General features: G+C 40.0%; 2 protein-coding genes across 2 annotated transcripts; one reads left to right on the top strand and one right to left on the bottom strand.

Moving 5' to 3' along the window:
• Positions 409 to 1516, bottom strand: LOC109225129 (secoisolariciresinol dehydrogenase-like). The gene is made up of 2 exons (XM_019389713.1): positions 1439 to 1516; positions 409 to 1340 (listed from the first exon to the last, which is right to left on the bottom strand). The coding sequence occupies exons 1-2, from the start codon at positions 1474 to 1476 to the stop codon at positions 503 to 505; spliced, it is 876 nt and encodes a 291-aa protein (XP_019245258.1). The 5' UTR covers positions 1477 to 1516; the 3' UTR covers positions 409 to 502.
• Positions 20835 to 22824, top strand: LOC109225094 (predicted GPI-anchored protein 58). The gene is made up of 4 exons (XM_019389688.1): positions 20835 to 20895; positions 21365 to 21499; positions 22421 to 22725; positions 22780 to 22824. Exons 1-4 carry the CDS (start codon positions 20835 to 20837, stop codon positions 22822 to 22824), a joined length of 546 nt encoding a protein of 181 aa, XP_019245233.1.

Below are 27408 nucleotides of genomic sequence, written 5' to 3'. Positions count from 1 at the left end.
TTTCTTTCTCTCCATTTCTGGTTTTACTAATCCAGGAAATTAATGTCCTTTGATGTCGCTAATTAGGTTACAAATGCGAACAATGATGATAGTTTTGACTACACGAAACATGGCAGACTTGAACAGTATCAGTTGAGAAAGTTCGAAATGTGGAGGTCTGCAGAAAATTCATCGCTAAGTTTGAGATGAAGGGTAGAGATAGGAATTGCTTGAGAGCCTTCCCCGATGTTTTATTAATTTATAATATCATAATAATGTACAACAAATCAAGCATACTAAAGTTAAGGTAAAACATAAGCTACTTAAACTGGTTCAGAAGTATACTGTATCAATTTGGAATATTATGATATAATAAGAAGGAAACATGAATCAATCATTTAACTTTATTTCGTACTACAATCCAATTGATCAAAGTGACCAAGTTTTTATTCTCTGTTTTTATTGATATAGGTTCATAACTTAAGCACAAAACAAACACATAACACACACTACACACACATTCTCACTCTCGCCAAGCAAATGGTAACTCTGTTTTGTTGGTAGTTGATGGAAATAATTTCTTGTAGGTTTCTGTTAAAGCCACATTTGTGGTACTAAAACCACCATCAATAACGAGATTCATACCACTCATGTATTGGGAATCATCACTTGCCAAGTACAATACTGCCTTTGCACAATCCTCTACACCTAGTAATGCTCCTTTCAGATTTCCTGCTTCTGCAAACCATTTGTCCGCCGTCTGTTTGTCTATTCCATATCCATTTAACACAAGCGGGGTGCTAATGTAATAAGGAGAAACACAATTAACTCTTATTCCATACTCCCCTAATTCGACTCCAACGTTCTTGGAAAGCCCCACAAGTGCATTTTTCGAGGCCGAAGAGGTGTGCATGATAGCACTAACGTAGACCTCTGTCGAAGCACTTGCATTGAATATAATGACACCTTTCTTGGCCGGAATCATCACTCTAGCAGCATGTTTCGCGCAAAAGAAGGCGCCAACAATGTTTACGTCGAAAACAGTCTTAATTATGTCGTAATCGACTTCTAAGATGCTGGAAATTGGCTTACCCAATACACCAGCGTTACTGTACATTATGTCGAGCTTTCCGAATTTGGCAACTGTTGCATCCACCGCATGTTGGACGTCCGATTCGATCGCGACATCACAATGGATAAAGGTTGCATTTTCTGTACCAATCTCTTGTACTACGCTAGTTGCGAGGCTGTCCAGAATGTCTGCAATTATAACCTTTGCACCATGTTGAACAAATAGCCTAGCTGTAGCTGCTCCTATGCCGCTAGCACCACCGGTTATAAATGCTACCTTACCTTCTAACCTGTAAAAAGAAGTTAAAATAAGGATTAGTACGATCATTATGTAAGTGCACAGGAAAAGAATCATGAAGATTTAAGGAAAATAAAGAAAGGAAATAACTTTTTGGCTACTGGGGATTGGAGAGATGAGCTGGCCATTTTCTCAAACTAGAGAAGTCCCTGTTGTTCTCTGTGTTCACATACGAGAGAGGCTCTATTTAAAAGAAAATGAATTTGGACAAAGTGGGAAATCAAACATGAGTTTGACACGATACGAAATCAAGATTATAAAGAAAACTTTTGAAATCTTACAGTTTCAAACTAAAGGTGTGTATAATATATTAAAATATTCTGTTCTTTTGTAATCTTAAATATCTCATGTCATACCCACAAGGAGTGTCATTAAAAGTATAACGAAAATGTTAAAATTAAGAATTTACTAGATATATGAAGAATTATTCTTTTTTAAATAGAATAAAAAGTAAGAGTTTGACATAAGAATTAGAACGACAAGGTCAAATGGGTTTGTGGCCCATTACAAATTTAGTTTAGTTTTATGACTCAATTTCTTTTTTTATACATAGAAAATTTGTTTTTACAAATGAAAAATCTATCTTTTACACATAAGACCCTTTTTAATTTCAATATTGTAAAAAGCCATAAAGGCCCTATATTTCTAAAAGCATATGTGGGTCCCACAATATTTCACCATATTTCCCTAGCCTCCCCGATATTGCCCTCCCACAAGAAACAACGCCTCGGGGTTAAATAATTTATACTATATTAAAGGTACGAATGCCATTAACGAAATGTCGTTCGCCTTTTTTACCCTTTTAAAAATAGAGTTCACAATAGACAAAATAGTCATTTAATTATCTCTCTAAGATTTAGTACCATTAAATCAATAAAATTTTGACTATAAAATATATTTCCTTATTTGAGTTATGTAAGAATTTCTAATATATAAGAATTTAAAAACAACAATTATACGTTGATTTAATTGTCCAAAACTACATCCAAGTAACCATATTTGTTTACCAATTTCATATAACCAGAAACGACATCCAAGTAACCATATTTTGTGTACAAATTCCATATAACCATATTCTATTTACCAACCATCATACCTTTTTAAGTTAAGAAAATTACTTTTCTTATCTAAATAAATATTATATTGTTCCTCTTTTAGTTTTTATACAAAGTTGGAAAGAACGAATTCTATGTATCTAGGTTACAATTTTTTTTTCCATTACCACGTAAAAAATAGACTTATAAATATTAAAGAAAAAAATTAAGAACATGACTCTACCCGAGAAAAAAAATCAGAACATGTTTTTAACTTTTAATTTCTCATGTTATAAAAAGTAGCTCTAATTTATTTCCTACATAAAATATTTAGTTTAGAATCTTGACAAATTAAATCAGATTTATTTATTATTCATCGTGGAAATGAAAAATTAATTATACTTATAATCTATGGTCATAATACATATTGTTACTGAACCTTCCTCTTAATTAGAAAAATCAATCTTTAAATATGTAATTCTCTAATATATACAATGTATTTTTTCTGTGTCAAGCAAGATTTTAAGTTTTTTTTATCTCTTTTATTATAAAGTAGCTTAGCATCATTTTTCTACATAATTTGTTTTAAAATCTTGATGATGAATCAATTATCAAAAAGTTACCATTAATTTTCAAGCTTCATTAGGAATGCATTAGATCTCTTTTTCAAAACTTTAAATTATTATTTAGTTTTTCAAGCTTTTTAACATATTAAGAAAAATAATAACTATTTATAATATGATTGGGGATAAAGATCTAGAATTAGTTTTAAAGAACAGCTTCCTCAAGACCGGCCTAATTCAGTGACTAGAGTTCTACAAAAAAAATGCATTATTTAATAGATTAGAATTCCAAAATATATATTTGGGAATGTAGAAGCGCACTCCAGGATAAACAAGTAGATAAATATATTCAGTAATTAAGTTTTATAATATTTTGATGAAATAGCCATTATACAAATTATGATGTAATATAAATACTTATAGAACGTTTGACCAAGCTTCTTTTTGGTCAAATTTTTTTTTTATTACCAAAAGTATTATAAGTTAAGGTGTTTGGCTAAGCGTTTAGAAGGAAAAATGTATTTTTGAGTAGGAGCAGAAGAATTTTTCGAGAAGCAGAAAAATAGCTTTCTCCCTAAAAGTATTTTTTCGAAAAATATTTTTGAGAAAAAAACACTTAAAAAACTTTTTAAAAGCTTAGCCAAATACTAATTATTGCTCAAAAGTGCTTTTCAAATTAATAACCAAACACAAGTTGGTTCTCACCAAAAGTACTTGTTAAAAAAGTATTTTTGCGAAAAACACCTTTCAAAATAAGCTGATTTTAGAAATTTGGCCAAACAAGCTATTAGTGTCAGTGGTCAACTGATAGTCCAAATTTATATTACTTGTATTCTAAAGAGAAATTAGACGAGATACAACAACATACGTATTTATATCGCCTTAGGCCCCATAATCTTTGCATGTATAGAAGATACTAAAATACAGCTATTGTTTTAATGTATGCACCAATTTATTATTTTGTACATATTCTATATTGATTAACGCGAAAGACACGCCCGACGCACGTACATTAAAGCTAGTTGACTATAAGTTCTGGTAAGCAACATTAAGCCGAAGATTTAACGCTTTAAAGCTATGGTTACTTTTGAGAAGGGATCTAAATCATACACACCGACAGTCTTTATATCCAGGGCCGGCTCGGCATATTATGGGGCCTAAGGCGAAAATAAAAAGTGGGGCATTAAATTTTTTAAATTATTTTTGTAACTCTTATAATTTATCGAAATCTAAAGAAGTTATAATCAGTTTTAGTTATTGCCAATGTCTAATCAATTTATTTAATTTCTCTTGTGTAGTCGTGTTGAATTTTATTGATTTAGTTTTGAAAAACTTTTTCAACCGAGGCACTGTTAACGGTAATTGTATTAATGCTTTTACCTGATTGAGTTTGCCAATTAGAGTATTCTTTTACTTATACAGTATCTCTTAGCATTTTTAATTCTAAATATAAGTTGAAACAAATAATACTGTAGTAACTACTATGTTTCAAGAGTCATTCAATATTAAGGACGAATTTTAATAGTTACTTATCAAAATAGCTTGAAGCATGTCTACAAAGGCACTCAAGAATTAAGAAATTGTTCTAAACTAACATTGTAAGAAGATCGATTTAAGTTGTGACGAATTAAAGACAGAACATAACTAGTAACTACAATTTAAAATGAGTAAAATTTTTAGCTATAACTATATTTACCAAATGATTTAAAAATTCTATGAATAGTACATAATATATATATATATAAATATATATATATATATATATATATATATATATATATATATATATATATGGTAGTTTTTTATTTTATTTTATTAATACATATCTATATTTATTGATCCAAATAAAGTATATATATATATATATATATATATGGTAGTTTTTTATTTTATTTTATTATTTTCGTTTTTTATATGTATGTATATATATATATATATATATATATATATATATATATATAGATTTTGGGCCCTAAATATTACTTTAGTGGCCTTAGGCTCCAGCCGGCCCTATTTATATCGATCATTAGGTAATTTCATTTGCTATAACAGGTGACTCACTATTATATTACCCATTAAATGACTTGAGTATGAAGTTATGTGAGTGCATATATAATATTGTGAGTGCATATAACTCAACTCTTTGAGTTAATTATGGGGTCTCAGACTTGACGTGAACATGACTAAGCATTTAGAAGACCATGGACGCAATGTTCGAAAATTTCAAACCTAATTAATTAGTTAAACTTGAAACGTGTCTTATTACATACAAAAATAATTACGCAATTGTAGGTGCAGGACCATACTTCTCACTATCTCATTCACTACATCTTGACTTGTTATTTGTGATGGAAAGAAACTGTTCGCACCAAATGAAAAACACAATCACGCTTGGAGCTGAAGATCTACTTGTTTGTGCTCTTCACTTAAATCAGCTATACTACTAGTATAACATGGTAATTGTAAATCATAAAATTCAAAGCTTTACCTAATGCACAAATAGCTCCTAAACTTAAATTCAATTGTCATTTTAATACTTCAGGTAATCCTTGACCTATTAAAAACCTAATGCATGTTTAAAATGTGCCTATTAAAGTAGACACCTCTACTTGTACTGATTTGACATCCCGTCTCTCCTACTTCACGAAATTTTATCTGAACACCTGAACTTGCTCAAATCTAATATTTTAAACCCCTCTAGTTGTTGACCAAACTTACGTGGCAGTGATATAGATAAATTGGACAAAATATATGAAATACATGTGTTTGAGTAGCGCGAAATACATGTCTTTGAGTAGAGCGAATTGGTGAATTTAACTTTAAAAATGATTAAAATAAATAAAACCAAAAAGGAAAAGGCAAAAGAAAAAGGGGTAAAAGGTTCGAAAAAATAATAGAAAAACAGGACCCAGTTTTGTTTCAAACTCAGCCACCCAAGCCATCTTTCTTCTTCCTTTTTGCTCCCACCATCTCCTCTTCTCTCCGTCACATTTTTATTTCTTCCCGATAAACCAGTAAAATCATATACTACTCCACCTATATATCTTTATATCTAACCAAAAGATAAAGTCTAAGAAGATATGCCAAATTTTTAATTGAATAAATATTTCTCTTTCTGGTTTCGTTTCATCGTCCAAGTCAGTTCAAATCTCAGCTACCAAACAATCTCTTTGCTGTTTTCTGATTTGTTTTATCTATATTCTAAAAAGAAAATTGGTTGTATAATTTGATTTTAATCATTTAACTTTTTGCATTTTGGGTGAGCATTGGGATTTGATTGACTTGCTTGATATTCCAAAGAACAAAAAAAAGCTGAATATAATATTCGATTTGACTCCTTCAATTTTCCTGTAATAGACTTTCTGTGGGTTTTGATTCAAAATGGGTTATGAAGAACTTGTACCTGCGAGTTGTGCGTATATGATGCTAACTAGGTTATTCTGCATTTTAATTAAAAACCTCACTAACAACGACTGGTAAAAAAAAAGTGTGTGCAATTCACATCTTGTTAGCCATTGTAGAAGAAGAAGATTGCGAGTTGTGCGTATATGATGCTAACTAGGTTATTCTGCATTTTAATTAAAAACCTCACTAACAACGACTGGTAAAAAAAAGGTGTGTGCAATTCACATCTTGTTAGCCATTGTAGAAGAAGAAGATTGAGCAGAGAAGAAGAGAATGAAGACTGAGATGCAGAAATGAAATCTGTTAGAAATGACAGCTGTACTATACAAGTCAGTGGAGACAGACATTTATACAACTAATTACCTAACTAACTATACTAACCGACTCACTTAACTATGATTTCAACTAATTAGCTACTTCATAGTTAAGTTAACTACACAATGGTTTAGTAATGGTTGTACTACTATGATCCTCTACACCCTCTCAAGCTAGGAGGTACGAAGACATTCTTCGATCCTAGCTTGGAAAGCAGATACTGATGTTGCAAAGATATGTCAATCATTTTGTCAAGATATCAGCCTGCTATTTTGTGGTAGGCACATAGACGGTGTGAATCAGATCAAGTTGAATCTTCTCTCGGATGAAGTGGCAATCGATGTCTATGTGCTTAGTACACTTGTATACGGCAAAATCGAAGGGTCCGATTTCCCGTCATTAAGGCGTGTTGGAAGATCACCTCGAAGCCTCGAGGCTGCAAAGATGCGCTCGAGTCTCCTTCCTCGGAGATCGTCGACACTCGGCCTGAAGGGAATATCAACCGAGGCTAGAGTAAAAATGGGGAGTTCCCAAGACACGCGGCTAAGTCTGACAAAGCCTAGCTGACCTGCCCTGAACCCGTATCAGGGTGTCATGTTTAGCCGTCCTATCTCCATATCTTTATAATTAATGCATTTTACACTATCTTGGGATTCCCCTTCTATATAAAGGGGATCCTTACCATTTTGTAAACAACTGTTGTCACTCCAACTATTATACACGAAATATACAAGAAGTCTCTCTTTTCTCTCTAACATATTCTCTCGATATTGTTGCTCTTATTTATTACTTTCATACTTTTTCTTCATTTATTGCTCATCATTGGCCATAAAGAGCCTCTCTTAATTATATTGCGATTGTTAGTCCTTTCCCGACTACCCCTAATAGCTCGAGCCCTAGCCCAGGAATCGACCTCGAGCCCCCAAACTGACAAGCTCGAGGCCCTGAATAGCTAACTCATCGGTTCGATTATAACTCTATTTTAGCTCGTATTTCGTCCTTAAACTTCATACACATAGCATCAACTGCTTAACAACTAGCACAAAAATAGATCACGTATTTTTAGAGTCCCATCAACAAAGTTAATTGTTATTACCATTTTCACGGTAAACAGTTTGGCGCCCATCGTGGGGCTAAAAATAATAGTGATTATTTTCTTGCTGGTTTCGTTACACAACGCAAGTTATCTTTTACATTTTTTCTTGTCCACGATCTTCGATTTCAGGTCAAAATGCCTGGCTCGGTAAGAAGGGTGGAAAATGACAACCTCAAAAACCACAAAGAGAAGGCATGGCCATTCCGAATGTCGGTACACCACCGCAAAACTCAACCTGGGCGGAAGAAGAGATTCTCCGACACGACGTCTAGATGATGATTGGAGGGACCGAATCCCCCAAGGACCCATGTTCAAACGGACAAGAACGTCCATCACGGAAGAAGGGTCGACCCGAAACCGCATGTCCGAAGACACCCTCGCGTTCAGCGAGGAGGATCTCGAGGCCTGATGGAACCGCACAATGATGCACTAGTGATCTCGTTTCTTTTAAACAATACTAGGATAAAACGTGTGCTCATGGATCCAGGCAGCTCGGCCAACATAATTAGATCAGAGGTAGTAGGACAACTGAGGCTGCTCAATCGAGTCACTTCCATCCCCCGAGTCCTCCACGGCTTCAACATGACCAGCGAAGTAATAAAAGGAGAGATCACCCTCCCAATCGACACGTCCGGTGCGGTTCAGAACACCGAGTTCCAAGTCATCGATGGCGACATGAGGTATAATGCATTGCTTGGCAGGCCTTGGATATACAGCATGAGGGTAGTACCGTCAACCCTACACAAGGTGATAAAATTTCCCACAAAGGACGGCATAACGACCATATATGGAGAACAGAGGGCGGCGGAAGAAATGTTCGCGGTTCACCGTGAGGTACCGATCCCCACGCACCCGATCTCGGACGAGCCTAGGAACACACAGACCCACGAGGACGACGAAGAAGATTTCTTCGCTCCTCGAACCTTTGTTGCCCCCGAAGAATAGGACGCAACTAAGTCAACAGTCGAAGAATTGGAGCAGACCGTTTTGATCGAACGCCTCCCGGACCGTAAGGTATACCTGGGAACGGGACTAACCCCCGAACTCAGGAAAGGGTTCATTCAATTTCTTATTAACAATATCGACTGTTTTGCTTGGTCCCACTTAGATATGACAGGAATTCCGCCAGAAATAACCTCCCACAGACTGATTGTCGATCCTAAGTTTAAACCAGTAAGGCAGAAGAGATGACCATAGTCCGAGGTAAAACACGCCTTCATCAAAGAAGAGGTAATGAAACTCTAAAATAGGATCCATTAGAGATGTAAAGTACCCCGAATGGCTGGCCAATGTAGTAGTGGTACCTAAAAAGGGAAATAAGCTAAGGATGTGTGTAGTTATAAAGACTTGAATAAGGCGTGTCCCAAAGATTCCTTCCCATTGCCTAACATCGATCGTCTGATCGACGCTACGGCCGGTCACGAGACCCTTACTTTTCTCGATACGTACTTGGGGTATAATCAAATCCAGATGAACCCTGAGGATAGGGAGAAGACCTCGTTCATCACGAAGTATGGTACCTACTGCTACAACGTAATGCTCTTCAGGCTAAAAACGCAGGGGCAACATACCAGCGCCTAGTTAATAAAATGTTCGAGCATCAAATAGGTAAATCAATGGAAGCATATATTGATGATATACTAGTTAAGTCCCTGCGCATGGAGGACCATTTAACTCACTTGCAGGAAACTTTAGACATCCTCAGAAGTTACAACATGAAGCTCAACCCCGAGAAGTGTGCCTTCGGAGTAGGTTCGAGAAAATTCTTGGGCTTCATGGTATCAAACAGGGGGATTGAGATTAACCCCGACAAAATCAAGGCCATCGAAGAAATCACGGTGGTGAACAATGTAAAGGCCGTGCACCGGCTAACAGGGCGGATAGCAGCTCTGGGCAGATTCATATCAAGGTCATCAGATAGGAACCACCACTTCTTCTCTTTACTCAAAAGAAAGAACAACTTCGAATGGACTCCAGAATGCCAACATGCCTTAGAGGAGCTAAAACTCTATCTGACTAGCCCGCCTTTGCTCCATATGCCAAAGGAAGATGAAACGCCATACCTATACCTGGCCGTGTCTGAAATAGCGGTAAGCGACGTACTGGTTCGAGAGGAACAAGGTACGCAATTCCCTGTTTATTATGTAAGCCGGACCCTAGGGGACGCCGAAACCAGGTATCCCCATCTAGAAAAATTGGCCCTCGCGCTGGTAAGCGCCTCGCGAAAATTGAATTCTATCGATGTACCCCCTCCGGAGCGTACTGCACAAACCCGAGCTATCGGGCCAATTAGCCAAATGGGCCATCGAACTCGGGGGGTATGATATCGAGTATCAACTTCGAACGGCCATCAAGTCGAAAATTCTGGCGGACTTCGTGGCCGATTTCTCGCCCTCCCTCGTACCCGAGGTAGAGAAGGAGCTTTTATTAAAATCAGGCATGTCTTCCGGGGTATGGACCCTGTTCACGAACGGTGCCACAAACATAAGAGGATCTGGGCTCGGTATAGCCCTGAAGCCACCTGTTGGCAGCGTAATCAGACAATCTATAAAAACTACAAAATTGACTAACAATGAAGCCGAGTACGAGGCTATGATTGCAGGTTTAGAACTGGCCAAAAGCTTGGGAGCCGAGACCGTCGAGGCGAGATGCGATTCACTCCTGATAGTAAGCCAGATGAATGGGAGCTATGAAGCTCGAGAAGACATGATGCAGAGATATTTGGACAAAACCCAAGTCGCATTACGTCGCTTCAAAGAATGGACCTTAGTCCATGTACCTCGAGAGCAAAACAGCGAGGCCGGTGCCCTCGCAAATCTGGGATCTTCTGTTGAAGAAGAGTACCTACTCCCCGGGGCTGTTGTTTAGTTATCTAAATTAGTGGTCGAGGAAGGTCACGCTGAGATTAATTCCACCACCCTAACATGGGATTGGAGGAATAAATATATTGATTATTTAAGGGACGGGAAGTTGCCCGCAGATTCAAAAGAATCAAGGGCCCTGCAAACCAAAGCAGCCCGGTTCTCGCTCGACGAAAACGAGACTCTGTATAGAAGACCTTTCGATGGCCCCCTGGCGGTATGTCTAGGGCCACGTGACACAAATTATGTACTCCGAGAAATTCACGAAGGTACTTGCGGAAACCATTCCGGCGCCGACTCCTTGGTCCGGAAGGTGATCAGAGCAGGCTACTATTGGGACAACATGGAAAAAGACACCAAAGAATTCGTCCGAAAGTGCGACAAATGCCAGAAATTCGCTCCTATGATTCACCAGCCGGGCGAGCAACTACATTCGGTCTTATCGCCATGGCCACTCATGAAATGGGGAATGGAAATTGTCGGCCCCCTGCCAACGGCACCAGGTAAAGCTAAATTCATTTTATTTATGACTGACTATTTCTCAAAATGGGTGGAAACGCAGGCCTTAGAAAAAATAAGAGAAAAGGAAGTCATCAACTTCATATGGGATCACATTATATGCCGATTTGGAACCCCCTCCGAAATAACATGCGATAACAGGAGGCAGTTCATCGGGAGAAAGGTAACACAGTTCCTTGAAGACAGCAAAATCAAGAGAATCCTATCAACGCCTTACCACCCATGTGCAAACGGCCAGGCTGAATCCACGAATAAAACCATCATTCAGAACTTAAAAAAGAAGCTGTAGAGCGCGAAGGGAAAGTGGAGAGAAACACTGCCCGAAGTACTATGGGCATACCGAACGACTTCAAAGTCAAGCACAGGGGAAACGCCTTTCTCACTAGTATACGGTGCTGAGGCTTTGATACCAGTGGAGGTCAGGGAGCCGAGCGCCAGATTCCAACACACTACCGAGAGCTCGAACAACGAGGCCATGACAACGGCCCTTGAACTACTAGATGAAAAACGAGAAGCCTTACTGATCCGAATGGCCGCCCAGAAATAGAGAATCAAAAGGTATTATAACAGGAGAACAAACCTCCGGTATTTCGGGTTCGGAGACTTGGTTCTAAGGAAAGTCACTCTCAACACACGAAATCCTAATGAAGGAAATCTAGGACAGAACTGGGAAGGACCGTACCGTGTCCTCGGAGTAGTCGGCAAAGGATCTTATAAGCTCGGCACCATGGAGGGCGAACAACTTCCGAGCAACTGGAACGTATCAATGCTAAAACGATATTATTGCTAGGACATCCGATTGAAAATTCCATGAATGCCCTCGAGCAGGTGTTGCACTCTTTTCCTTCGACCGGATTTTGTCCCCGGAAGGGTTTTGCTGGCAAGGTTTTTAACGAGGCAACATCCACGCGCTACCCAAGAAAGACTCAACAAGTATTCGACGCTTCCTTTACAATCAACCCCGAATCTGGAAGGCATCCCCCTCGGGGTCGCAATATTAAAATGATGTATCGGGCCAAATGGTCAAACGAACCATGCCTATATTGTCGGTCCCACGACAACAAGACGACATGTACTTGTGCCAAGTAATGAAAGAATATCTTTCGCCAAAGCATCTCATACTCCAAAGGAAACTCAGCACTTTCGCAATAAAGAATATTCCTCCATCGAGAACGCCCTGGATACTCGGAGACTGGTGTCAATAATTCGACACCCGCATGACCTCAGGGTCGGAACTCCAAACTCGTAAGCCCTCAACGAGGCAGCACGGAAATCACGAAACATCTCCAAAAAAGAAAAACATCCCGAATACTCGGAGATTGGCGTCGAAAACTCAGGAAACGCACGACCTCAGGGTCAGAATCTCCGAAATCGCAAGCCCTCAATGAGGCAATTCTGAGCTCACGAGTGACGGCTCTCGAGCCAAAACAAACTCGATAACTCGGAGACTGTCGCCAATCGCCTTCCATTAAAAAACCCGGGGCCATAAGACCCCGAGCGGGCAGACTCGGTCTCGTAAAGACCTACGTAAGGCAGCAACAAAAAACTGTAAGACCTCAAGCAAGGCATAAATCATACTTGTACCAAGTATCAACAAAACTGTAAGACCTCAAGCAAGGCATGAATCATACTTGAACCAAGTATCAACAAAACTGTAAGACCTCAAGCAAGGCATGAATCATACTTGTGCCAAGTATCAACAAAACTGTAAGACCTCAAGCAAGGCATGAATCATACTTGTACCAAGTATCAACAAAACTGTAAGACCTCAAGCAAGGCATGAATCATACTTGTGCCAAGTATCAACAAAACTGTAAGACCTCAAAGGCATGAAAATTTTGTAAGACCTTACTACAGGCATAAACTTGACCCCGAAGTTTAGGCTATATATCGCATTTGTAAGATTCCTGAAAAGGCATACCCTCGATATAGACACCTAAACTACTACACTCGGGACCAAAAAAGGGCTCCAGCCAAACACAAATGACTATGGTCATACGGCTGTACCAGCCAGACTGACACGACTCGGGGATGCCCGACCGTCGCTATAAAATTATAGGCCATTACTTCGAATCTACTTCGAAAAGAACCGGTTACACAGGCTACCCTCGACATAGGCAATAGAGCTTCGACCATTTCATCTCCAAATCATAAGGCTTCGATCTACTCAGCCTACGAGCCAAACCTCCCGAGGTGCTCGAACATTGCCGCAAATGACTTAAAATCGAGGTTCTTCCCGAACCGACGACGGGTTAGGAAAAATCTTTTCAAAAGACCTTAACGAGAGGAAAATAAAGCCAATAAAAGGTCGCTTCGACCCAAAGCATAAGAGCTATTGCCGCCAGCTTACATTAAAAGGTCATATCGGCCCAAAGCGTAAGAGCCATTGTCGCCAGCTTATCTGAAAACTTGAGGGTCAAATGAGCTCGAGTCGTAACCCGATTCGGAGACAAAACCCAAAATAGTTACCTGCATATGCCTCAAAGCACAACGTAAGAGCCATTGTCGCCAGCTTAATGAGTCTTAGGTCCACACACATAAAACATCGCTTCGATCAAAGGCGTAAGAGCCACTGTCGCCAGCCCATGCAAACATAAAGGCTTGAGGGTCAAATGAGCTCGAGTCGAAGCTCGACTCGGAGACTAAACCCAAAATAGTTGAGCAAAAGCATAAGAGCTCTAACGCCAGCTTATACTGAAGCTCTCATCGACCGAGCGGGTAAGAGCCCCCGGGCCAGCCCAGGGCCATATCACGAATTTAAGGATTCTTACCAACTCTGAAACCAGATCACCCGGCCGAATTCGAGATAGAACGGGAAGTAGAAGAAGCAACGCCACAAAGTATTCTTTTATACGAACGCGACCATCACTTACATCATACTATGAAAGCACTATGTACAAAAAGGGAAACAGACAAAATCCTAATCCATCGTCGAGCCTATATTATCAATGGCTCTACCAAGGGTTGCATCCCGATAACTACGAGTCCTCCAGTGGCCCCTTCTCAACGGCATCTCCCCTTTCCGGGGTTCCACCCTCATTTTCAGCACCGCCTGAGCCGCCGCCCGGCATGCCTCCAAAGGTCTGCTTTCGAGATCCCAACCGAGCACGATCCACAGCTCGAGTTAATTTCGGACTAGCCTCCTCAGACGCCCTCTCGGCGCGAGCGCTAGCGGCAATAGCATCATCCCCATGCGAGGATACAAGCACCTCGGCTTCGACTTTGATCCCAAATAGTGCAGCTACCATCTCAGAATGGAGATCTCTGTACTTGTCACTGTCCTCCTTTGCGTCCTTAAGCTGACGCCCGACTGAGGTCACTTTCTCCTGGAGGGCATCCCTCTCGGAAGTTATCTCCCCTATATACCGTCTGAGCTCGGAAATTTCGGCATCTATGGCCCGGAGCTCCTCCCTCAGGAAGGCACCTTCCTTCTCAAACTGCACGAATTAGGTCCAAGATGTTAAAGCACTGGAACCTAACAAAGATTCAGATAATAGTAAACGGGGGCTGAGTAACCTGCTCGGTAAGGTAGGCCTTCTTACACTCACGACGGGTCACTTCATCCTGGTATCGGGTGAAAGCCTGGTTATAAAGAGCCTTGGCCTAAAAGCCACGAAAAAAGATAAGTTAGAAAAACAAAAATCGGGGCAGCCCAGAGCGGCGGACAGAGTTAGAAAAAGTCACCCGCTTGCAAAGCCTGCTCATCTCACCAAAGACGAGTGAAGCATCAACCTCAGGAATTCCCTCGAGAAAGGTTGGTAGTCTCTCGAGCGCATCTCCGCCTTTGACTGGTGCCCCTGCAACGGAGGGCTCTTCATACGGGGCATCTAGCACTCCCTTAGGAAGTAGGGTCGTTCCTTGAGGAGAATCAATCATGACCACAGCATTAGCAGGATCAACCGAAGCCTCCATCCCTTGTCCACCCAGGGCCCCAAAGTCGGGCCCCGCCAAACTGCCTATTAAAGGCACCTCAGCTCGAGGAGAATCCTGGCCACCAGCCAACTCGGGGGTAGTACTCGATACTCCACCCGTTGTCTCCCAGCCATGAATCTGAACCACAATGGCATCAAACTCCGCTCAGAAGCCTCCGTCCCTACGGCCCAGGGATCGGCCAAATTTATACACTTCTCGGGAGCCGTCGGGAAGCTACTTTTCCCCTCACCTTTAGCTCGAGGGTTTCATGCCGTTTTCGGAGTCAGAGCTGCCAGGTCGACCTTAGACTCTCCCACCTTAACCTTCTTGAATTCCGGCGGCCCGTTCGATGGATCCCCCTGCATTCTCTTCCTCTCGCCGGGCACTAGGGCGTTCCCCTCAACGGGTAATGTTCCCTTCATCAATGGGACTTCCCCCAGACCTACATAAATGCAGAGGTTAAATACAAAGAATAGGGAACGCTACTAATAGCGATTTGGATAGAAGAATGTGGCTACTGCAGGGTTCGGAGTTTACCATGATCCTTGGCTTCCCACCGAGCTCGGGATAAATCGGTCCACACTCACTCAGCATATGGGCAGATCGAATACAAGCGGCTGACCCAATCCCTGAGATCCAGAACCGCGTCGGGGTAGGTCGCTACGGCTGAAATGGTATTAGAAGTAAAGTTAGATGCTTGGAGAAACATTGTCAAAGAGAAGCAAAGGAAGACTAGATAACACGTCTACTTACGCCCCGCGTTCCACCTCTCAGGGAACGACATCTTTTCCGCCGGAATTAGGTCGGAAGTCCTCACTCGGAAAAATCGGCTTACCCGTCCCCCGTTCCCGAGCTCATCAATGCAGGCAAAGAAAGACCTCGGGGCTCAACAGCGGAGCTTGATCAGGCCCCCGCGGAGGAGACGAGGCTATACATCCTGATCAGGTGGTGGAGGGTGAAGGGCATCTCCTCGATCATGTTTGTGTAATGCCTGATCATATAAACGACGCACCAGAACGAAGGATGAATTTGACCAAGGGTTACCTGATACCGCCGGCAGAAGTCAAAAATCACGGGGTCGAGCGGGGGCGAGGATGGCCCCACCGGCCCTAAGGTGAATGGATAGGTATACACACTCAGAAAGCCCGCTTTATATGTCGTAATATCTTCTTCCCGAGCAGGGATCTCCACAAGCACGGTATCCCCCCAGCGGCAGTCAGCTCTCACTCCTCCGACATTTGTTATCGAGCTGATATACCGAGTCACGGGCTCGCGACGCTCTAGCTTCGAAGAAGGTCTCTCGACTTTGAAATCAGAAGTCATTGCAAAGGATCCTGGGGCGCATTCCTCAGCGCGAGGGGGTGTGGCCACTTCACCTTGAGATAAAAGTGAAGAGGATGAGACCGCAATCTCCTGAGAAGCAGAGGCGGAAGTTTTCGCCATTCCTAGAAAATTTTGGAAGGAGAAAAAGAGTTGCGAAAGCAAAGGAAGGGCAAACCTTTTCTGGGGTTTGGGAATACAATGGGTTAAAGAAAATAAGAAGGGGAGTATTTATAGAAGCTCTGCGTGCGCACTGAAGAAGGCCAAGAGACAGCCAACTGCCATAGTCAATATAGAGATTTTCAGGGGCTGCGTGCGTATCGTATCTTGGCATCTTGTGACCGATGCCGATTACAAGAGTACCGGAGGAGGAAGAAGCTCAAGGTTGTTTCTTATCACTTTCACTCTAAGAAACATGGAGACTATCTGTATACGGCAAAATCGAAGGGTCCGATTTCCCGTCATTAAGGCGTGTCGGAAGATCACCTAAGCTTAAAAGATGCGCTCGAGTCTCCTTCCTCGGAGCTCGTCGACACCCGTCCTGAAGGGAATATCGACCGAGGCTAGAGTAAAAATGGGGAGTTCCCAAGACACGCGGATAAGTCTGACAAAGCCTAGTCGGCCTTCCCTGAACCCGTATCAGGGTGTCATGTCTAGCCGTCCTATCTCCATATCTTTATAACTAATGCATTTTGCACTATCTTGGGATTCCCCTTCTATATAAAGGGGATCCTTACCATTTTGTAAACAACTGTTGTCACTCCAACTATTCTACACGAAATATACAAGAACTCTCTCTTTTCTCTCTGACATATTCTCTCGATATTGTTTCTCTTATTTATCACTTCATACTTGTTCTTCATTTATTGCTCATCATTGGCCATAAAGAGCCTCTCTTAATTATATCGAGATTGTTAGTCCTTTCCCGAATACCCCTAATAGCTCGAGCCCGAGCCCAGGAATCGACCTCGAGGCCCCAAACCGACAAGCTCGAGGCCCTGAATAGCTAACTCATCGGTTCGATTATAACTCTATTTTAGCTTGCATTTTGTCCTTAAACTTCATACACATAGCATCAACTGCTTAACAACTAGCATAAAAATAGATCACGTATTTTTAGAGTCCCATCAAAAAATTTAATTGTTATTACCATTTTCACGGTAAACAACACTCATGAAATACTGAATTAGCAGCTATCTAGATAGCAGATTTGTTGTCACAGTGAACAGGAATAGGTAACTTAACTTCTACACTCAATCCTTGAGTAAACCAACAAGCCACACGATCTCTACAACTACAGAAGCTAAACTCTTGTACTCTGCCTCTGCTGAGCTCCTGGAGATAGTGGTGTGCTTCTTTGACTTCTATGAAATCAAAGAGTCCCCTAACTTCACCACATAACAAGTAATAGACCTTCTAGTGGATGGGCAGGATGACCAATCAGCATCACAATAGGCGTGTAAGTGAGTAGAAGCAGTAGATGACATAAGCATTCCCATGCCAGGACTTTTGCTTTATGTATTTGACAACCCTGATTGCAACCTCCATGTGAGATGCTTTAGGAGAATGCATGAATTGGCTAAGAGTTTGGACAACATAGGAGATGTTTTGTCTAGTGACTGTCAAATAGAGAAGCCACCCAACAAGTTGTTGATAACTACTAGGATCATCAAGTGGTGGATCATTCTGCAAACCTAAATGTTTGTCAAATTCGGCAGTTGTTAACTTTGATTGAGTTCAACAGGGTCTACTACAGGTTTAGCACCTGCAAAGCCCATATCAAAAATAAGCTCCAATGCATACTTGCGTTGATGCATCAAAATTCCATGATGACTTCTAGCAAACTCAATTCCCAAAAAGAATATAAGCTCACCCAAATCCTTAATCTTGAAATTTTTTTGCAAGATATCCTTAGTGTCTTGAATAAGTGTGACATCATCTCCAGTGATCAAAAAATCATTCACATAAACCAAGACAATGACAGTCTTCTCAGCTGAACATCCGGTGAATAAAGAATAGTCTAGATGACTCTGAGTGAAGCTTGATGCAATCAAAGCAGTTGTCAATTTGATGTTCCATTTACTTGAGTCTTGCTTGAGTCCATAGAGGGACTTGAGCAACCTGCATGCCTGTTGTTTACCTTCAGTAGTAGAGAACCCCTAAGGCATGATCATATACACTTCTTCATTGAGATCTCCCTGCAAACATGTAATTTTTGACCCTCCCCGAAATTTTACACATCTTAGTGCTTATATATATTTCTTTTTGGTCTAATTTGCTACTTTAACTAGTTTTGACTCTTTTGCTTTGTCTTATTTTAAAAATAAAAACTACAAAAAATATTTTTTTTTATTTTAGCTAGTTGATATTTTGTCTAATTAGTTTTACTCTTGAAAAAATATAAAAAAAAATAGCTTTGACATTTTATTTTCCAGAAGATAAGAAGAAAATTTCAAAAAAATATATTTACTTAGTTTAGTTTTAAAGTTGTAGTCTTTTAGTAAGTATTGTGTAGTATTAAATTTTTTCTGATTTGGCTATTTTATTTTATTTTTTAGTTATTTTGTTTAACCAAAAATTAGATTTTTAGTCAAAGCTAGAATTTAGAAGAATACGGGTTACTGATAATCAGAAAAATATATAGAGAAAGAGATTTGTGAATAATATGATCAAAAAACAAGTAAATCAAAGTATATTTCAATAGTGTTCTTTTCGTGCTTACAATTGTTTATGACTTTCCCTTTTATAGCTATTTTGGGAATACAGACTTTACCTTTGTCATAATAAGACAATTATGGGCAGTTAATGACTTTAAATGTTACGTTATGTAATCATATACATTAAATACATATTCTCAAACATTTCTCGCATTAAATGTTGTATCTGGGCTCTTATTTGTTGTCAGATTCATTCCCCTGACTCTTCACGATCTTTGCGGTCTAAATGCTTTAAACGGGTGCGAGCATTGAATGTCTCACATGACTGCTCGTGTCTCTTCTGTTTAACTTGCTCGTGTCTGTTCTGTTTAACTTGTTCGTGTCTGTTGTTTCGCGTACCTATTGAACAACCTTAATTATTTGACTATTTGACCAGTCTACGTGTCACGACACATCATCTCCAATATGCAGAGTAAATTTTTCCCAATACAAATAGTCCCCCCACTTTCCATTTATTCGTCAGTTGAATATTTGGGAAGTGGACTTCATAAAAGGAGAATTTTTGTCATCATTAATGTTGTGACAAGATTGACGCTTCAATGGTCACATCTATTTAATGTTCTTCACACGTGTCAACTCCTTATTGATTCTGCAACTTGCACCCCTTTTTAAGGTCTTTTTTTACAGCTCCACTATTCACGAAGTACCAGTTACCATTATTGTGACCCTTCCATTACTGCGTTTTTACTTTTTGACGGTTACCTATAAATACAGTTTTACCGTTTAATTTTTTCCACACAAAACTCTTTCGAACACTCAAACTGTGCAAATTTTTATTCACTTCGTCTTCTTCAAACCCTAACCCTAGAAGAGCTCCTGCTTTAGAAAATTATCCCAATGCCCTATTAGACATAGAAGGGGTGGAAGACTTCATAGTTTAGGATCTTCTCGTGGTGGTGGTTCTGCCATGCCTTTTTCTAATCCTGGCTCTTCTTCTAGAACCAGGGGTTCTTTTACCCAAAAATCATCTTCTAAGGGCAAGAAAACCTCTGAACCATTACAAGAGCCTTTGGTGGAGGAGATAATTCCTAACGATTTTTCTTTTCACCATGATAGACAATCACTTCAAAACCAAGTTGCAGGTCTAGATCGTGTTGATGCTTTCCCCACTTTGATTACAGAGCTTTTAGCTCCCATAGTTCGCAAAGATTGCCACTAGAATGACGATTTTCCCATTGTAATCCCCAATCCAAATCAAAGGATTACTTCATATATGACTGTACTCTCTTTTGTTTACACATACCCTTTTACTCTTGGGTTTAGACCAGCTATCGACCTAGTAATTCTCGATTTCTGTCGTTTCTTCAAAGTATGTCTAGCACAGATTGGTTCGTTGGTATGGAGGGCTGTGGCTTGTTTAAGTCATCTGGCTAACTTAGCAGATGTTAAATTTACCTTCCCTCACGTAATTCACCTCTACTTCCCTAGGTTATTTTGTAATGGCATTTTCACCTTAGTGGCTAGGAGTAAAAGGGTTTTGGTGAGTCCGGAAGATGACAAGGATCGTGGCTGGTATGCCCGATTTGTTGCTGCCCCCACAGTTGGTTTAGTGGGTGAACAAAACGTTCCCTTCCCTAAGAAGTGGAACTTTGCACGTAAGTCTCTTATCTCTCTCGTACCTCTTTCTTTCGAGTTTATCAATTTCTTTAACTTTGTTTCCCTCTTTTTTTTAGCAACCATGGGAGTTGTGGAGAACATTCCCAATTTTCGTGGTTGGGTAGATAAATTGTTGAAGACTGCACCCATGGAGGCTAGGTCTTGGAAATACATTTCCAGTATTTACGGTTGGAGAGTGAAGACTCACGGTAAGAGTTTCTATCTCTCTCGTATGTAAAAATTCATTGCTTTAACTTTCATCCTTCTCTTTGTCATGATTTGCTATTCGAGGTGTTACCGCTGATAAAGTTGCGGCCTCTCGTTTAGGAACCCAACTTTCCTTAGAAAGTGCTCAGGATATTCTTCTAAAAAGAAAAACCACAGACGATGATAGCTCCGACGAAGAAGAAGAGGGTGGTTCATTGATGACAAGGCCAAGAGTTAGGAGACGTATCATTTCTGATGAAACTGAAACTTCCCCTCATCTTTCTCCTACTGGGCATGTTAATCTTGTTTCTGATGATGACGTTGCCACCCCTCATGACACTCATGAGTCGATTAACCAGCTTTTCGTTAGTGGTTTTAAGAGTGGTGAGTTAGGACCTGTTTTGGATGAACCTCCCCTATCTTCCTCTTCAACTCCCATATCTTCAGTTCCTTCTCTTCCTTCTTCTGCAGTGCCTTTGGTTCCTTCCTTACCTGCTCCATCTGCTTCCGTACCTGTTCCACCTGCTTCCGAACCTCCCTCTGCTGTTATTACTTCTTCTACCGCTCCTCCTTCTACTGTCCATAATACAGAAGTGGGTTCTACAAGTATAAGGATTGCTATGAGGAGCGTGACTATCGAAGTTCCTGCTAACAACAGCCTTTTGAGGAAATCCGGTCAGGTGGATGTTTGGCTTGAACCTTTAATAGGCCCAATTGAGAAAGAAAAACTGAATAGCCATAGCTGTCTGACTCTGATGAACGACATTGTTCATTCCACCTTGAAGGTATGTCCTTTCTTTCTTTAATTTACCAGAATTTTTCTAGAATTCTAATTTTTCTTCCCTTACCATTTTCAGGCCAACCTTATTGGTACAGAGCTGATGAGTAGAGTTTCTTTATTAGAGAAGGTGGCACGTGACTCTGAAAAGGCTGTTCTTGATTTAGAGAGGGAAGCTCGTGACTTTTAGTTGGAAGCAGCTAATTGGAAGGAACAATTTGATAGTGCTCAAATTACTATAGAAGATTTGCAAGAGAACAAGAATAACCTGGAACAGCAGATAAGAGCATTAACTTCAGAGCTTGCGGTTGTCAAGGCTTCTTCAAGTCAGGCAGAGAAAGAAAGAGAGTGTCTCGAGTCTTCATTCTCAGAACAATTATCTAAGGCAAGTGAAGAGATTAGAGAGCTGAAAGCTCTTTTAAGTCAAAAAGAAGTTTATGCTGGAGATTTGATACAGAATTTGACTCAGACACAAGAAAATCTGTGAACTTCTAAAGACAAGATGCAGGCCTTGGAAAAATCTCATGCCTCTCTCCAAGCCTCTTACAACTCAGCCTTGGATGAAAATGAAGGTCTCAAGAATGAAATTGCTGCTTGGGAAAGAGATTATGAGCTTCTTGAAGATAAGGTTGCAGTTGATGTAAGCTGGGCTTTTCTGAACTCCCGTCGTGATGCCTTAGTTGAAGCTAGCCAAGAAAACTTTAATCTGGAGTCAGAGTTAGCTAAGGTGATGGAGACTATTGAAAAAGCTCAACAACCACTGGACTTCCCTTCACCCGCAATTGAAGTTTTCGAAACTGAAGTTCCCGGAGTTGATGTTCCCGTGGGTAAAGTTCCGGTGAGTGAGGCTCCCTTGGCTGAAACTTCTGCAGTTGAAGTCCCTATGAACGCTAAAATTGTCTCGGGTGATGCACCCTCTTCAAGCTCAACCGTGCCTCATGTTGCAAGTCAAGTTGAAACTTCGTCTATTGATACTCCAATTGCTGTGGTTGAAAATCAACCCGCTTCTGTTGGCGATGTTGTTCCAGTTGAGCTCGCTGATGATCCTTCTTCAGTCCTTTCCTCTTAGTGAAAAAATTTATATCTGTTTTAAATTCCCTTTTTGCAGGTACCTGTTTGGAAAACTGTGTTTAAAGTTCTTGAATTCATTTGAGAGTTTCTGTAATCAAACCCTTGGCTATCACTTGAGGGTTTATTTTTAGAAGTACAAGTCCCCAAGTCTTGTTATGGGGCATTTTGTATAAATACTTCGATGACTAAGTTTATACTTAGTCTTTAGTTTTAAATATTAAGAAGTTTTTATTATCATTAAACTGTCTGTTCTATTCTTGCCTTTTTATTTTCAAGGACTTAAAGAATAGTCTGCATTTTTGTTCTTTGAAAAATGCTTCTGTTAATCCCATGACTAAATAACATGAGTTTTATAAAAGAGGGCCCTTTTATATTTTGACACTTAATGAAGAAGACGTCTCAACTTCATAATGGTGTTATCATACGATAAAAGAAATAGGAACACACATGTTTTTTGCAATAACTTCGACAAGTGTTTATTTCTGAACCTTGACAAGTTTTGAGTAATACTTTACATGTATTTGAAATACATCTATAACTTTCTCGTAACTATTTTCCTTGTAACAGATTTATACAAAAGAAGAACAATAGATACGGGGTTTTTCCTTATAACCCGTTTTAGTACATAGTCCCTTTAGCTCCAGAACATTAGGAAGAGTTTGAGAGATGACTCCATTGTTCTCATGGAAAAGAATACTATGATGAATGCCATTGTTCTCATGGGAAAGAATACTATGATGAATGCCATGACTTCGTAACTTTCACTCCGTACTTGATTCTTCTAGGCTTGATTTTCTAAATTTTCTTTGCCTTTTTTATACACGTGACTGTATATACTATGTAGTCCCCCAAGTGTTTGAGTGTTGAAGTATGAAGCCTCGAGCACTTGATAGTCTCCTTCACCTGGTCCTTTTTCCTGAAAAGGAAGTACATACGAGACTCGGGGTGCGATTATAGACGAAGACTGCTTAACCCGTGTATACTTCTATCAGAATAATTGTAAACCTGGGCTAGGAATTTTAGTTTATTCCATTTTGCCTTACAGGTCGTGACTCATCATTTAGTACGGGCTAGCGTTTTGCCTATCATCTAAAATCGTTAGTAAAATTTTAACAATTCAAAAAAATATATAATTTAACATAGTGATACCTGACCGTTGGTTTTTTCCTTAAAAATAGTATCTCTTCAAATGAACTGCATTCCAATGTGAAGGAAGCACCTTCCCGTCCATTGTTTCCAACTCGTATGCTCCATTTCTTGCAATATCTCGAACTTTGTAGGGTCCTTCCCAGGTTGGACTTACTTTACCCGCGTTGGCTGCCTTTGTAGATTGAAAAACCTTTTTAAGCACGAAGTCCCCAATTTTGAAGTATCTCATGCGTGCTTTCCTGTTGTAATATCGTTCGATCACTTGTTTTTGTGCTGCCATTCTTATTAATGTAGCTTCTCTCCTACCTTCCAACAAATCCAAATTGACCCGCATTTCTTCATCATTTGATTCCTGTGTCGCTTGTGAGAACCTTATGCTTGGTTCTCCTATTTCAACCGGGATTAGTGCTTCAGCTCCATAAACTAAAGAGAAAGGGGTTTCACCTGTGCTCGTCTTTGTTGTCGTGCGATATGCCCATAAAACTCCGGGTAACACTTCAGGCCAATTACCCTTTGACTCCTCTAAACGTTTCTTCAAATTGTTGATTATGACTTTGTTCGTTGATTCTGCTTGCCCGTTACCCACTGGGTGATAAGGTGTAGATGTAAGCCTTTTAATTTGCCAACTCTCAAAAAAATCTGTGACTTGAGCTCTGATAAATTGAGGGCCATTGTCGCATATAATTTCCTTTGGTACACCAAATCGGCAGATGATATTTCGCCAAATAAAATCTTTAACTTCCTTTTCTCGCACCTGTTTAAATGCTCCTGCCTCTACCCATTTAGTGAAATAATCGGTAAGTACGAGAAGAAACTTTACCTGTCCTTTTGCTTGAGGTAATGGTCCTACTATATCCATTCCCCATTTCATAAATGGCCACGGCGCAATGACTGGATGTAATAATTCTGCTGGCATGTGCATATTGTTACCATACCTCTGCCATTTATCACATTTAGCCACAAAACTTTCCGCTTCTTCTCCCATTTTAGGCCAGTAGTACCCTGCTCTAATCAAGGTTCTCACCAGTGATCTTCCTCCTGCGTGATTCCTGCAATGCCCCTCATGTATTTCCCTCATTACATACTCCGTTTGAGAAGGTCTGAGGCATCTTGCTAAGGGACCACCGAATATTTTACGATAAAGGTTCCCCTGTTTTAAATAGTAACGAGCAGCCTTTTTTCGAAGTGCATGCGCTTGTTTCTTGTCATCAGGGACGGTACCATACTGTAAAAAAAGCAACAATTTCGTTCTCCAATCCCAAGTTAAATTATTAAAATTTACCTCATTCTTATTAGGTTCGAGAACTGAATGAAATAAATGTATAACTGAAGCGTTTGCATCATTTGCCACATCAGTTGCGGATGCGAGATTAGCTAAGGCATCTGCTTCAACATTTTCATCCCTTGATATTTGTATGACCTTCCAAGTTTGGAATTGCTTTATCAGTTCCCGTACCTTTTCCAAGTACTGTTGCATCCTTGCTTCCCTAACTGTGTAAGTCCCCAGCATTTGATTAACCACGAGTTGCGAATCACTTTTGATCACCACTTGATTTATACCAAGTTCTCGTGCTAATTCTAGACCTGCAATCACAACTTCATACTCCGCTTCATTGTTAGTTATGGAATGACATTTAATAGCTTGCCTAATAGTTTCACCCGTAGGTGGTACTAAAACAATTCCTAATCCTGCGCCTTTTACGTTAGATGAACCATCAGTAAATAAGGTCCATGTTCCTGGATTAGCCCCATTAAGTATTTGTACTTCGTTTTCTGCTTCTAACTGCATCCCTTGGCTAAAGTCAGCCACGAAATCAGCTAATATCTGGGATTTTATTGCTGTTCTAGGTAGGTACGTGCTTTCATATTCACTTATCTCTATGGCCCATTTAGCTAACCTCCCTGACAATTCATGTTTATGCAATATATTACGTAAGGGGTATGCAGTCACTACAACAATGGGATGACATTGAAAATATGGTCTTAGCTTCCTAGATGCCATGATTAGAGCAAGTGCTAGTTTTTCCAATTGTGGATACCGTGTCTCTGCATCTGACAAAGATTTACTAACATAATAGATAGGAGATTGTTTACCCTGCTCTTCTCGAACCAAAACTGCACTTACCGCAACTTCTGAAACAGCAAGGTAGATAAAAAGTTTCTCCCCAGCCTTTGGTTTTGCTAGCAAAGGTGGATTTGACAAGTATGTTTTCAAATCCCTAAGTGCTTGTTGACACTCCTCATCCCATTCAAAATGATCCTGCTTCTTAAGGGCCGAGAAGAATTTGAAATATTTTTCCGATGATTTAGAAATGAATCTTCCCAAAGCTGCGATTCTTCCTGTCAGTCTTTGAACTTCTTTCTTGTTTGAAAGTATATCAGGTATTTCTACAATGGCCTTAATCTGCACAGGATTCACTTCAATACCACGGTTAGAAACAAAAAAACCTAAAAACTTACCTGATGCCACACCAAATGCACATTTTTCTGGATTCAACTTCATATTATGTTTTCGTAAAATTTTAATCGTGTCAGACAGGTGTGATATATGATCTTCCGTATGTTGAGTCTTAACTAGCATATCATCTATATATACCTCCATGGTCTTACCTGTTCTTGAAACATTGGGTAACTAACCTCTAATACGTTGCACCTGCATTCTTAAGATCAAAGGGCATTACCTTATAACAGTAAGTCCCCCTGTCTGTTATGAAAGAAGTTTTTTCTTCATCTCCTGGATCCATCTTGATTTGATTATAGCCTGAATATGCATCTAAAAAACTTAATAGCTCATGCCTTGCAGTAGCATCAATTAATTGATCTAAGTGCGGTCAAGGAAAAGAATCTTTTCGACAGTCTTTATTAAGGTCTGTGTAATCTACACAGACTCGCCACTTACCATTCTTCTTAGGAACCACGACAGTATTAGCTAACCAGTTAGGATATTTTACCTCACGAATTGAACCAATTTTTAGCAATTTTTGAACTTCTTCTTGAATCACCTTATTCTTGAAAGTTCCTTGCTTTCTTTTCTTTTGCTTGACTGGAGGATATGATGGATCTTCATTCAATTTATATGGGTCATGACTTCCGGTGGTATCCCTGTCATGTCAGAATGGGACCAAGCAAAACAATCTGCATTAGCTTTTAAAAATTCAATCAATTTACGTTTTACCTCCGGGCTAAGATTAACTCCTATATATACTTTTCTCTCGGGCCAATGTATAAATAACACCACGGCCTCTAGCTCTTCTATCATTGTTTTTATGTTCTCATTCTCCTCCGGTTCTTGAATGATATCAGGTCTCGAATCCACATCCGTTTGCCTTTGTTCAAGTGAGGTTGACACCGTTTTACCCTCACCTAAATTCTGTAATTGCTATTTGTCTTCACCCTTAACAGTTGAATCTTCAACGGAATTGATGCTTCTAGATGTTTTTTGGTCGCCTCTGATTTGACGTATTCCCCATGGAGATGGAAATTTAATAACTTGATGTAAGGTTGAAGGAACAGCATC

The sequence above is a fragment of the Nicotiana attenuata genome, chromosome 4, assembly GCF_001879085.1.
Source record: "Nicotiana attenuata strain UT chromosome 4, NIATTr2, whole genome shotgun sequence".
Lineage (NCBI taxonomy): Eukaryota > Viridiplantae > Streptophyta > Magnoliopsida > Solanales > Solanaceae > Nicotiana > Nicotiana attenuata.
This window is presented reverse-complemented; position numbering and strand designations above follow the sequence as displayed.

What these genes read in the sequence shown, in the direction of transcription:
- LOC109225129 (XM_019389713.1), bottom strand. Translation starts at nt 1,476, where the DNA reads ATGGCCAGCTCATCTCTCCAATCCCCAGTAGCCAAAAA. An exon ending in CAATCCCCAGTAGCCAAAAA is followed by an intron (nt 1,341 to 1,438) that starts GTTATTTCCTTT and finishes TTCTTTTTACAG; the next exon opens with GTTAGAAGGTAAGGTAGCAT.
- LOC109225094 (XM_019389688.1), top strand. Translation starts at nt 20,835, where the DNA reads ATGGAGGCTAGGTCTTGGAAATACATTTCCAGTATTTACGGTTGGAGA. An exon ending in TACAGAAGTGGGTTCTACAA is followed by an intron (nt 21,500 to 22,420) that starts GTATAAGGATTG and finishes CTATTGAAAAAG; the next exon opens with CTCAACAACCACTGGACTTC. An exon ending in TCGCTGATGATCCTTCTTCA is followed by an intron (nt 22,726 to 22,779) that starts GTCCTTTCCTCT and finishes CCCTTTTTGCAG; the next exon opens with GTACCTGTTTGGAAAACTGT.